The sequence below is a fragment of the Anoplophora glabripennis genome, unplaced genomic scaffold (assembly GCF_000390285.2).
Source record: "Anoplophora glabripennis isolate ALB-LARVAE unplaced genomic scaffold, Agla_2.0 scaffold1044, whole genome shotgun sequence".
NCBI classification, from domain to species: domain Eukaryota; kingdom Metazoa; phylum Arthropoda; class Insecta; order Coleoptera; family Cerambycidae; genus Anoplophora; species Anoplophora glabripennis.
Window position 1 is genome coordinate 54,131 of NW_019417254.1, and position 12,356 is coordinate 66,486.

A 12,356-nucleotide genomic window follows, 5' to 3' on the forward strand; every position below is an offset into this window, starting at 1 on the left:
TGCTTTTTTATTATCTATACATGCAGACAAATTACAATTCATTAAAATAAACTAAATACGAATTTATCGTATTGTTAACAGCTGTTATTATTTCAATTTTTGATATCAAGTACCACAACAGTATACCGAAAACGGTGACGTGCAGAACACTGTCCAGTATCCAAAATCTGAAATAAACAAAAATAATGTGTATATATGGTGTTAATGTAAGTTTTGCCAAACTTTAATGACGTATTCTACCCATGAAAATAATCAACTTCTGCCCTATAAAAATTTTTGATATGACGCTTCCCTACGGAGATACAGGGTGTTAAATGTTTCAAATATTTATACAGGGTGTTTCTAAAATAGGGTTCCAAATTTCTGCTGCGTTTATAACTCATTAAAATAAGCCAAAAAGTTCCTATTAACATGTGCCCTAAAACGCACCCTTAGGAAGTTATATGCCCTTAAAAGGGCTCAAACAAAACTGTTTTTTTTTTCAAATAAATTGCAGTTATGAAGGATCCGATCATTTAATAAATAATTTAGGACATAAACTAAGACTATTTAAATTTAGAGTTACACTTACTAATTAAAGAACTAATTACTACTGCAGACAATAGCTAAATGTGAAATAGAAAATAATGGGATTAAAATTAGTAATAATAAGTTAAATTACAAGAACTGCTCGAAGTGACCACCTTGCATTTCGATGCATAATCTAGCTCGACGCTTCAATGATTTGCGAACTCTTTGGAAAATTCTAGGTGTTTGCCTTATTTCCATGCACGCGGTTTCAATTTCCTCCCGTAGTTGCTGAATGGTCTCAATTGGAATTTTATAAACCTTTGCCTTAAGTTGACCCCACAAAAAATAGTCCAGGGGGTTAAGGTCAGGGGAACGTGGAGGCCAGGGAACAGGACCTCCTCGGCCTATCCATTTTTCTCCATACAACTCATTTAAGTGTTGTCTTACATTATGTAGGTAATGAGGTGGCGCCCCGTCCTGCATAAACCATATGCTTTGGCGTTCAATTAAAGGGACATCTTCCAAAAGTCCTGGCAAGTCGTTAACTAAAAAATTGTAATAATCCTCACCATTCAATCGATTAGGCAACACAAACGGTCCGATTAGCCGATCGCCTAAAATGCCTGCCCAAACGTTGACGGAAAACCGAATCTGATGTCTGGACTGAAATATGCTGTGTGGGTTTTCATCAGCCCATTCATGAGCGTTATGAAAATTGACATAACCATCTTTACTGAAGCTTGCCTCATCCGTAAACAAAATAAGAGATGCAAAATTCGGAATCCGCCTCGATTTTCGCAAAAACCATTGGCAGAACTGCCGACGTGGTTCGTAGTCATTCGGATTTAAAGCTTGAACACGCTGGATATGAAAAGGATGAAGTAGTTGTTCGCAAAGAATTCGCCAAACTACGGAAAAACTTATGTTATGCATACGTGCGACACTTCTTACACTAACCCTTGGATTGTCCTGCACAGCTCTCAATACATTTTCTTCCATCACCGGTGTTCTTACAAATCTGTCTCTGCCACGATCATTTACTCTTGGTTGGAACGAACCATTTTCTCTTAAACGTTGATGGATCCTCTGAAATACCTGTCGAGAAGGAAGTCTTCTATTCGGGTATGCTGCCGCATACAGACGCCTCGCTTCTGATGCATTTCCAGCCGCACGGCCGTACATAAAGTGCATATCTGCCATTTCCGTGTTTGAATATGACTCCATTTTATGAGTTGCAATAATGTTGTATACTTAAATTTTCCACTCACCACTTTTACTAATTAAACACTGCAAAGCTCAATTGACAGTTTATCAATAACTTAAATTGTTAAGCGTTGTGGCAACGTCAGTCTTTTATTTGCCATGGTAAACAGATTTTTGTAATTTTTGGCCTAATAACTTAAAGAGCAGAGTAATTTTCAAACTCAATTTACTCGAAAACCATTGGAAATATCGATTTGGACAAAGATAATATTTTTTACGTAAAATTGTTAAGATTTTATAAATCTGTAGAGAAAATTGTAAAAAAATTGAAATAAAAAAAATTACGGGCCGAAAACCCCCTTCACCAACCTAAATGGGACGCATATGATTTGCATGTCGAAAAACGGAGTAGCCCATGTTATTTAACGTAAAAAGTTATGTAAGACCCATAAATTTTTTTCTATTTATTTGCGACCGTTTTGTCAATAACAGAAAAAAAAACAGTTTTGTTTGAGCCCTTTTAAGGGCATATAACTTCCTAAGGGTGTGTTTTAGGGCGCATGTTAATAGGAACTTTTTGGCTTATTTTAATGAGTTATAAACGCAGCAGAAGTTTGAAACCCTATTTTAGAAACACCCTGTATTATTTGTACTTGATTTGATAAACCCACCGGCACAATGGTCGCACCAGCATTTTGAATATGTTGTACTGCATAAGGAACACAGCTGGTGGGAAAGCAGAAGGACGGGTAGAGGGTCACGCTGACATAGTCCTCTTGGCGGAGAGGGATATCATACCAAAATATCTACCATGAGGGTCGCTGAAGCAGAGGCTAAAAATATGCCACCACTTTCCTCTGGAAAGAGCAGTGGGAGCAGGAAGGTGATATGCTTTTCCCGGGATTCCTGATGGATCTCGGAGAGATGAGTATTCAGGAGCAGGAATATAGCTGAAAAACAGTGGTATCCAGGAAAGTTTTTCATTAGGTATGTATACCATAGTTTTCAGACAGAGGTTTTGACTATTTTTATGGTGGTAAGAAAGAAGGAGGTAAGGAAATGTGTAGAAGAGAGGATTTTTATCTACTACGACAGTTAGACTGATCTCATGCTGGTTAGCTCCCCGAGGACAAGGTCCGTCCTTGTTGAGGAGTGCGGAGATGCCCTGGAGTTACTGGTCAGACGAAGAGAGGTAGAGTTGGTTTGGGTTCGGGGCCACAGATATTTCCGGCAACGAGTGAGCAGATCAACTGGTTCGTCTTGGATCCAGGAGGCTTGGTCAGACACCTAAAGCAATCCTTGGAATTACTCGAGGTAGCATTAACGGGTCCCTTAATAAATAGGTCTATCAAACGTGAGGTTAAGGTTAAAACTGGAGGATGTAGGCAGAATCTACGAGCAGATGGCTACTGAGCCTTGGTCGAAGAGCCCTAAACTAAATGGTGGAGGTCCTTACAGGCCATTGCAGACTTCGGAGGCACTTAAGCTTAATGAGAATTGAGGAAGACCCTTGATGGCCGAAATGTGAAGAAGGGGAGGACAGCCTTATCGATCTTCTGGGATACTGCGTAGCCTTCGGGAAGTTGAGGCAAATAGTCTTTGGTACTGAAGAGTTGCAAGGGGACGAGGGTCATGGATTAAAATTCTGGCGTTCATAAGGATAGGACGGCGGGTCAAGAAAAAAGGGCCAACATGAGGCCTAACTGATAGGCTGGGGCCACCCAAATCTACTATTATTAATTCCTCTCTTGTACTTACTGGAGAACTGTTATACCTGTTGCTTGATTTGCTCCCAGATCAAGGAGATTAATGTCTGGTGATCTTGAGATCATAATGGTATTTAACTAGCCCCTTGCTCTCAAATTGTAATGATTAAATGATTTATTTTTACAAAAATAGCATGATTTTCTTCAAGGAATGTAAGAAATTCTTGTCCATCTAATGTTTCGGCCAAAATATAGGGAAATAATGTTTTCTATAATCTCTGTCCACACGTTTACCTTAAATTATCTTTGAAAACTTTAACTACGGCTAACAAGATATTTTTTGGTCCAATTTTCAACTAAGAAATTCAGAGAAAATTCCAATGTGTTCTTTGACCACTTATAAGAATTTTCTGAGAAAATCCCTCTTTTTGGATAAAACCGCCATACAAATCCGATGCCTTCATTTTCCGGCTCAACCGCCATTTTGGTTTATCAAATGACTAAATCGATGGATCCTTTAAGTTAAGTTTCTCATTACTTTTAGGCACATACCTTAGCGATAAAGTACGGTTCATCATTGAAGTCCATTTTCGTGGTCTGAATATATATTTTTTTAATTCTATAGGTACCATCTGAAAGAGCATCCTCAAAAAACAGAAAGTCTAGTAGGTTTGCTTTGATTCTTCGCCCGAGTGCAATGGTGTTTGCGTTTCAAAGGTACCTCCTCGAAAATCTGAATATAGTCCGGTCAATCTAGACATTCAAAGATACATAAATTTACAACAAGCTGAAAGTGAGTAAAGTTGTTCAAAACATAATTAAAAATAACATTAAAATTCCGCATCGTTCCGGTACTAGGAAAAAAATTTACTCGAGGTCAAAGGTCAAAAAAATGTGTTTTCGCGATTTTCAGCTAAACGGTAAGTTTTATCATTATCAAAATTATCAAAATTACTTCCAACAAAAATTTTAGATCATAAAATTATCTATAAAAAATGCATCAATACTTTTTTCCTAAGAGCCACCGTTTCTGAGATATAACGATTCAAAAAGTTGTAAAAGTTGTAATCGTCATAATATGACGTCATACTTAGCGCATTTTTTTAACGTAGTTTCCCCAGTAGGCCTATTCTGAATTGGTTCTAATGTAGTGTCGACCAACTTCCAATCCCAGTCTTTTGGGTCTAGCTGATAACCAAGCCACAGTTGAACTTGGTAATATACCCGAAAAAGATGTTGATGAGCAGCAACTGAGGTTGGAGGAAGACAAGCTAATTGCACTTGTTTTTTATTTCGAGGGTTTTTAAGGAAACATGCATATCGATACTTATCTAAGCAGGTAGTTTTTTTAGGAGCTCCGTACATTAAAAGAAGAAAGCGAATTCCGTTGGTGATAACTTCTTGTGGAGTTGAATTACTGTTTTTAAAAACTTCAGCACATTGAACTAAATCTTGTTTTTCAAACATTTTAAAAACTGTTGGTTTACCTCTCCTGTAAAATGCAGATGTCGTATCACAGCCAGTTATTGCGTGTTGTCTCAAGGTATACTGGCGTATAAATTAAGGGGTTGGGTTTCATTTTACCTGATATTCTCATAGTTATACTTATGTATATTTTATGTGTAAGTTACAATCACCGATGGAAAAATATTTTTACTTATATTACAGCTTCAGAGATGTATATACGTGGCGTACTATGCATATTATGACGATTACAACTTTTACAACTTTTTGAATCGTTATATCTCAGAAACGGTCGCTCTTAGGAAAAAAGTATTGATACATTTTTTATAGATAATTTTATGGTCTACTTTTGTCAGAGGTAATTTTATGATAAAACTTACCGTTTAGCTGAAAATCGCAACAAAACATTTTTTTACCTTTGACCTCGAGTAAATTTTTTTCCGAGTACCGGAACTATGAGGAATTTTAATATGTTATTTTTAATTATGTTTTATATAATTTTACTCACTTTCAGCTTGTTGTAAATTTATGTTCCTTCACTCTTATTTTTTGGTCTAATTTGATCGGACTAATAGTCAAATTATGTAATAGTCAAATTATTGTATAATAATTTAATAATTTCTCTATTTTTTACATCTGTTCTCAATTTTGGAACTCAAAACGTTATCCGATGGTCGATTATGAAATATTTTTCATTTTAGAATGAATTTTGCTTCGCGGTAAAAAACATCCTTTCTCAAGAACAAAGGAAGCGTTTCTTTATCAAAAACTATTTTATTGCCAGTGGCGGATTGCGAATTATCAAATGCCAATACTATTCTTATAGGCTGATTTAAGTAAAAATGTTTGATTTTCATTTAAATTATCCAATCAGAATGGAGTAAATTCTAATTTACTCTAGTCCTTGTAGTCCAGACGGTATCTGTTTCAAAAAGCCATATTTGGGTGAATCGTATATCCACGGAGATTTTTGGCTTTTTGGCTTTCAAATATCACTAGAAATTAAAATTTNACAACAAAAAAATTCCCTAAAAAGTATTGTTTTTTAACCCCATTTTAGTGATTTTTTCGATTTTTTACCATAGTAATCATCATTCATTCGATTTGTAACCAGTCATGGATTATAAAAAATTTAATTACAAACATTTTTTTCGTCTTCCATTTTCGCCTAAAATCAACTCTTAAAAAGATACATAATGAAATAGGAAGAAAAATATGACATTTTTCCAATTTTTTTAACATATTGTGCCGTCAAAAGTTAAGCCCACGTTTTTTTTATGCGCATAGAAAAATTTTCATTTCTAGTGATATTTGAAAGCCAAAAAGCCAAATATCTCCGTGGATATACGATTCACCCAAGCCAAAACAGATACCGCCTGGTCTATTGTTAATTCAGTATAAAAGTTTAATTTTCTTTCCTATTAATTTTGGCTACTATATCATCATCAGAAAAGAAGGAAAATGACAATGAATTTATCACGATGACTTAATAGTTTTTTAAAAATTCACTCATATTTTCATATTTAGGTAAACAAAAAATAGAATGTGACGACTTTTAAGTCATCGGGACAGATTGGGGCGCAACAATATTGTTGGTCCTCAATCTTCATCTTCAATCTCAATTTTTATATTTAAACAAAAATTATAATGTTATTTATTAGTAGTTTATACAGCAAATTATTCTCCAAAGATTAGGAATAGTAGGAAAAAAAATAAAATATTTTTATACTGAATTAAAAAGGACTCTAATCCCATTGTATCTAATCAGTATAATATTTGCAACTTTCGGCAATAGGAACATTGCTTAAGATATTAACTTAAGATATTAACTGAACAAACAATTACCTATTAAATCCGTAACCTGTAAATATCATATATTTTTTTAAACTTACATCATGGTGTTTCTTAATCCCTTTTCTCTTTTGTATTCTTCATTAAACAGTAACTTTGAAGAAGCTATCTTTGCTTGGCGACAATGTGCATATTTACCATCTGAGGTCATATCAAAATAGTGTCCAAAAGAAAACGTTTGTGTTCCATCTTCATCTACATGTTTCTGTAAAGCTTTCACTTTTGCATTTTTAAATTTCCATGAATTTGTCATGAAATGCGATAGTGCCGTATTAGCCACAAATAATTTTCGCTGAATTTTAAGCATCCTAAAAATTAAATATGAATCGTGCACTAGATTAGAGTGGTCATCTTAGCCTTCTATAATTCCTTTCGCAAAAAAATAAAGAAAATATACAGAGCCATCTGTAATTGATACCACACAAAAATACAATGTTCTATAAGTCTGTTTAGAAATGAAAGAGAGTAATAAAAGCTTATTATATATGCAAATCGTAAATAAATGTAGTACTGGTGCTTATATTCAATATTTTTATATTATGTATTATCGGTATAGATGAGGTGTACTTTTAAAAAAACTTTGTGTGACCGGGTTGTACTAAATTGTAGCAGGTAGCTAAAATTTAATCCCCGACAATCCGTCTTTGTCTATGNCAAGTGAATTTTGAAGGGATAAAATATACAGGGTGATTCACAAATAGTGACCAAAAATGAAACCTCGTATTCTTTGATGAATTTTAAGGGCAATTTTTCCTAGGACGCTTCGTTAAAAAGATACAAAATATTTTTAATTTTTTTAAATAATTTAAAAACTAGCAAGTGAAATAATTTGAAATTGGGCACATGTATTTATGTAAATATTGTCCAAAATTTGAGGACTTTTCCTAAAATGTACATGCTCCAGTGGCAGAGATACAGGGTATCGGTGGCATACTTTTCTAAATAAAATAGTACGCCACTGCTTTACGGTAACAACCATGATATTTTCGAATTCGTCTTTCAATTTTGTATAAATTACTACGTTCTTATATTTTTCGAAAAAAGCATGATTTTCGAGTAAAACTTAAAAAACCAACGAACACAGGCGCGACATCTTTTTAGTAACGAAAATGTAGGTAATTTGTTCGAAATTTATTGTAGCTTGAATCTAATCATTCTTTCTTCTAACTGCTCAGAATGTCAAAGTCGCAGCCCACTATGTAATTTTAAAAAGTATTATATTCGAATATCGAAGTGTATTCTCAATTCGTATTTTAAGTTTTACTCGAAAATCAGGCTTTTTTTCGAAAACATAGGAGTAGTAATTTGTAGAATATTGAAAGACGAATAATCGCAGTACCTACTATTTAACTCGACAGGTCACCAACTGTCATGATATCACTTCAAAGTCATTGAATGTCAGATGTCTCGTCCCATATGTAGAGGTCAAGTGAAAGTCACCGTGACCTCTATCAATGTCATCCAGGTCACGGGTGACGTCGCCCAAGGTCATTCCAAGGTCACCCACGATAACTCCAAGATCGAAAGTGGAGGGGGGAGTCTCAGCACCGGCTATAGTATATACACCAATGGGGCATATCGGCGTGTAGATTTGTGCAGTTTAACTGTTAAAGATATAGAAGATACGGGGAAAATTTACATGATACCAAAACTAAAAAGAAACGTGTATTTACCGTATAGCTCAGTATATGACGGTTTTTAGGTCCGAATTCTTGACACATGCACCGATTGAATTTTAACAGTAAGTAGAAAATTGCCCAAGAAACAAAAGTTACATAGTGCTGATGTGTGCTTTCACCCTGGGGGTGAATGCCACCCCTTCTCGGGGGTGGCAATGACGGCACCCATTATAACCGCAAAAATCAATAGAGGGATGAATTCTAAGCAAAAAATGCTCTATAACGTTTTTCCAAAAATTAATATTTTCCGAGTAATTTGCGATTGAAAATGTTGATTTTTCATCTAAAAAGTGCATGTTTTTTCAACCATTTTTGATAAATAACTCGAAAACCTTGCATTTTATCGAAAAATCCATATATAGCAAAAATAAAGCTTTTGAATTAACGAATCGATTCATTTGTTGACTACCGTAGTTGTAATAATAACCGAGTTATCACTCTCTAAAGATGATTGTTTATTTTTCGGAAAGTAAAATCGAACTTTTTACCGTAAAATAATGGCGAAAGAACTAATTTTTCGAAGAAAATGAATATAACCTTTTTTAAAGTGATTGGAAAGACCTTTAAAATGCTTTTTGAAAAAATTTCGTAGCTCAAAAACTCGTGGAGTTATGATGAAATCAAAATGGTCATTTCATTTCTTCGGAGAAAAAATCAACAATAAAATCTATGGCTGAGCCATAAAAATAGAAACTAAGCGTAATACATGTACTGTGGACTTTATTTAGGTACTAATAATAAGCTCTGCACGTTTGACCGGTTTAGAATGCCTTTTAAAAAATGTTTGAAATAATGAAAAATTTTTTTTTAATTTTAAAAAAAATTTCCTTTTCTTCAAAGTAACTCAGAAACTAAACAATATACGTGAAAAATGCAAGAGTTCAAAATTAAAGGTCTTTTTTATAATATTTTTGTTGTCTTTCAATATTTCTGTAGAACAAAAATTAACTGAGATATTACGTTTTTTAGTTTGCATTTGCGTGTAAGGACTACCTTCTTTGTGCCCTTAAAACCTAAAAATCTCGAAAACGAAGAGTTCAAGACCCTTCAACTACATAGTATACTTGTAGCTCTTGCAATTCCCTGCAAATTGCTTTCTGGAGCGATGAAAAATATTAAAATTAAAAAAAGTTATCGTGAAAAACGAATTGGTATTGATAGCATTATGAATTCAACTGATTGGGCATAGATTAAAAATGAAAATTCTCTCCAGCCAATCAAAATGTTCAACCAGCTCGCATCCGAAGAACTTTTAAAAATGATATTTTGCAATTGCAAAGAAGGATGCGGTGCGACTTGCAGTTGCCGCAAAGTGGGACTCTATTGTAATGCGACATGCGGAACATGTTCTGGGAACAGTTGCCAAAATTGTCCTCCAATCACGGACCAAACAGAGGAAGTCGACAGTGATGATAGTTCTTTAGATGATATGTAAATTTTTGATAATAAAGTATAATTGTATAATACATAATATAATTTAGTTTCCCTTTCACTAATTACATAATTTAAGTTTCGAGTTTTAAGTAATCTCATTGAATTTAGTAATGTATCGTTGAGTGTTTTGAAGCAGATAAAAATTCTTCAATTCCTCATTAAGGGTTGTTTTTAAGTTTTGAAACGTTGCAATGAATCATCAGTAATATTATAAACAGTGATAAGTCTTTCATTCATTATGAGTGCTATGAAGATGTGAAAAAAATTTTTTGCTTTATTTTCTGCAATTATATTTTGGTTCTTAAGGGTTGAAACGTTGCAATAAATCATGTATTATTTCAGAAACAGTAAAAAATATTCAATTCTTCATTATTGTTCCGTCAAAACAATTCAGAGCCGTGAAAACTAATTTTTGTTTTTTTTTCCTCATAAAGGGTGGATTTTAAGAAATGTTGAACTGTTGCTACAAATAAAAAATTATAATTTAAGACATAAAAAATGCTTATTCTATTGACATAACACTTAAATCTATGGTTTTTACGTTTTTTGCAAGAAGGGGTAGTTTTCACCTCCTAAAACGATAAGCACACATTATGGATATGTAACTTTTGTAAAGGAGGGTGAAATGAGCTTTCTCACCAATTTTCATGAAAACTGGTGCGTGTGTGAAGAATTCGGAGGACCTTATTTGTATCGTTGTATACTGGACTAGTAGGATAGTAATGCAACGGATATGAAATTTATCATAAGTATTTACAATGGAGACCCAAACGAGCAAAACACAATAGATTTTTCATTTACTATATTCACGGTGCACAATACAATCAGTTGGCGTCAACAGTTTTGCAAAAATTCCTGAGAGTTGTAGAATACTTCCCAGATGCATCCAGTTACACTGGCCAATGTTTGAGGAGGACGTCTGCCACCTTCCTCTCTGACAGTGGAACTTATATTCAAATAATTAAAAGACATGGAGGATGGCAGTCAACTAGTGTGGCTGAAGGGTATACGAGGAAAGTATCGTTAATAAACTGAAAATTTCAAAAAGTATACTTATTTCATCAGCAAGAACTAGTGGCACCTCAAGATCATTCAGGAATATATACAGGGTGTTTGGTAAGCATATGGCATACTCTTGGGAGTGTATAGGGGAGATCAAAATAACCCTAGTTTGTCATAAAAATTTTTTTCTTAAAGTGCCCCTTAAGGGGGCGATTTAGTATGTATATTTTTACCGTGTAACAGAGCTTCAGATTAGGAGGACACAAATCATCGAAGAAACTAACATAATTGAGTATTATTATATATCAATGTATTCGCAATGGTTCCCCCTAGTGAGTGAGATAAATTTCAATGCTCATGAGAACAGAAGAATAATTTAAATAAATGCCAAAGTACCTCAATTTTAACCATACTGTTAGTCTGCCAATATATTGCATTTCCGACGGAACTAGGTCAGGCACAATAACCAAACTACTTCACTCACTAGAACGGACACCTAGGATCATTTGTATTTAATTTTCAGATTAATATTTATTAATAATTCTATAATTTGTGTCCTCAAGTAAAATGACAACATTTTACACACGACTCCATTTTTATTATGTATCTAAACCAGAATTTCGAGATTCCTATTCTATTATAACTATAATTCGTTTGTATACTCTCTCACAGGTGTCGCTACCCTTGAAAATGAAAGTGAAAACACAGAGCTGGTTTATTATAAAATGCGTGCTAAAATAAAGCATAATGGTCTAATATTATATTTGATATATAAATATGGGTAATTTTTTAAAAGTACCTAAGTAATAAGATTTTGTAAAGCTTAAGTAGTACGAAAATATAACGCATAAAAAACCAATAATATGTACCAATTTTTCTTTATTAAGAATAAAGATTAAATTTTACGTATAGGGTGTGATGTACTTTCGAGGTTCGGTCTCAGACGCCGAACTAGTACAGTCACAGTCCGGGTTCACACGGTGGAGAAGTGTTTTCCAAGGTTCGGGAATATTACAAGACTTGGTATCAATAAAATAAATCGCAGTCTATAAACACATAATATAATATTAACAATAATACCCTACCCATATAAATAACAAAAACATTGGGATACCTATTCTGTCGCGGAAAGACCTGCTAAACACCCGGAGTCGGCCGCGAGGTAGACGTCAGGTACTGCGGAAAGACCTGCTAAGTACCCGAAGTCGGAGTCCAGGTGTGTACCTTACCTTGAGCGCCGCGGAAGAGACCTGCTAAACGCTCTGGTTAGGACACCCAGAGGAGGGTTGAGTGCCGTGGAAAGACCTACTAAGCACTGCCTGGTGTAGGTGACTCCGTTGCTTTTATACAGAACGGCTGGTAGTGCCGTGTGCAACTTCAGCCGTTGAAACGGCGACTTCGTGGGCCGTGTGCAAAATCGCGGTGCGCCAAACAATTATAATACAGCGGGAGCAAAATAAAATAAGTTCATTACTAAAATATAAATGAAATCCCGAAAATAAAAAAA

The 12,356-nt window shown here is 34.5% G+C and overlaps 1 protein-coding gene across 2 annotated transcripts in view; it reads right to left on the bottom strand.

Annotated features, from left to right (window-relative positions):
* Positions 1-12,356, bottom strand: part of LOC108912340 (fatty acyl-CoA reductase 1-like) — a 48,194-nt gene continuing 35,838 nt past the window's right edge. The window contains exons 7-8 of one of the 2 annotated variants that reach the window (XM_023456091.1): positions 6,776-7,042; positions 1-167 (exon numbers count right to left, since the gene is read on the bottom strand). In XM_023456091.1, coding sequence (XP_023311859.1) covers positions 32-167; positions 6,776-7,042 — 403 coding nt within the window. In that variant the 3' untranslated portion in view covers positions 1-31. Of the gene's footprint in view, positions 168-6,775; positions 7,043-10,806; positions 10,879-12,356 lie in introns of those variants that run through there. The other variant, XM_023456092.1, reaches the window with a different exon arrangement.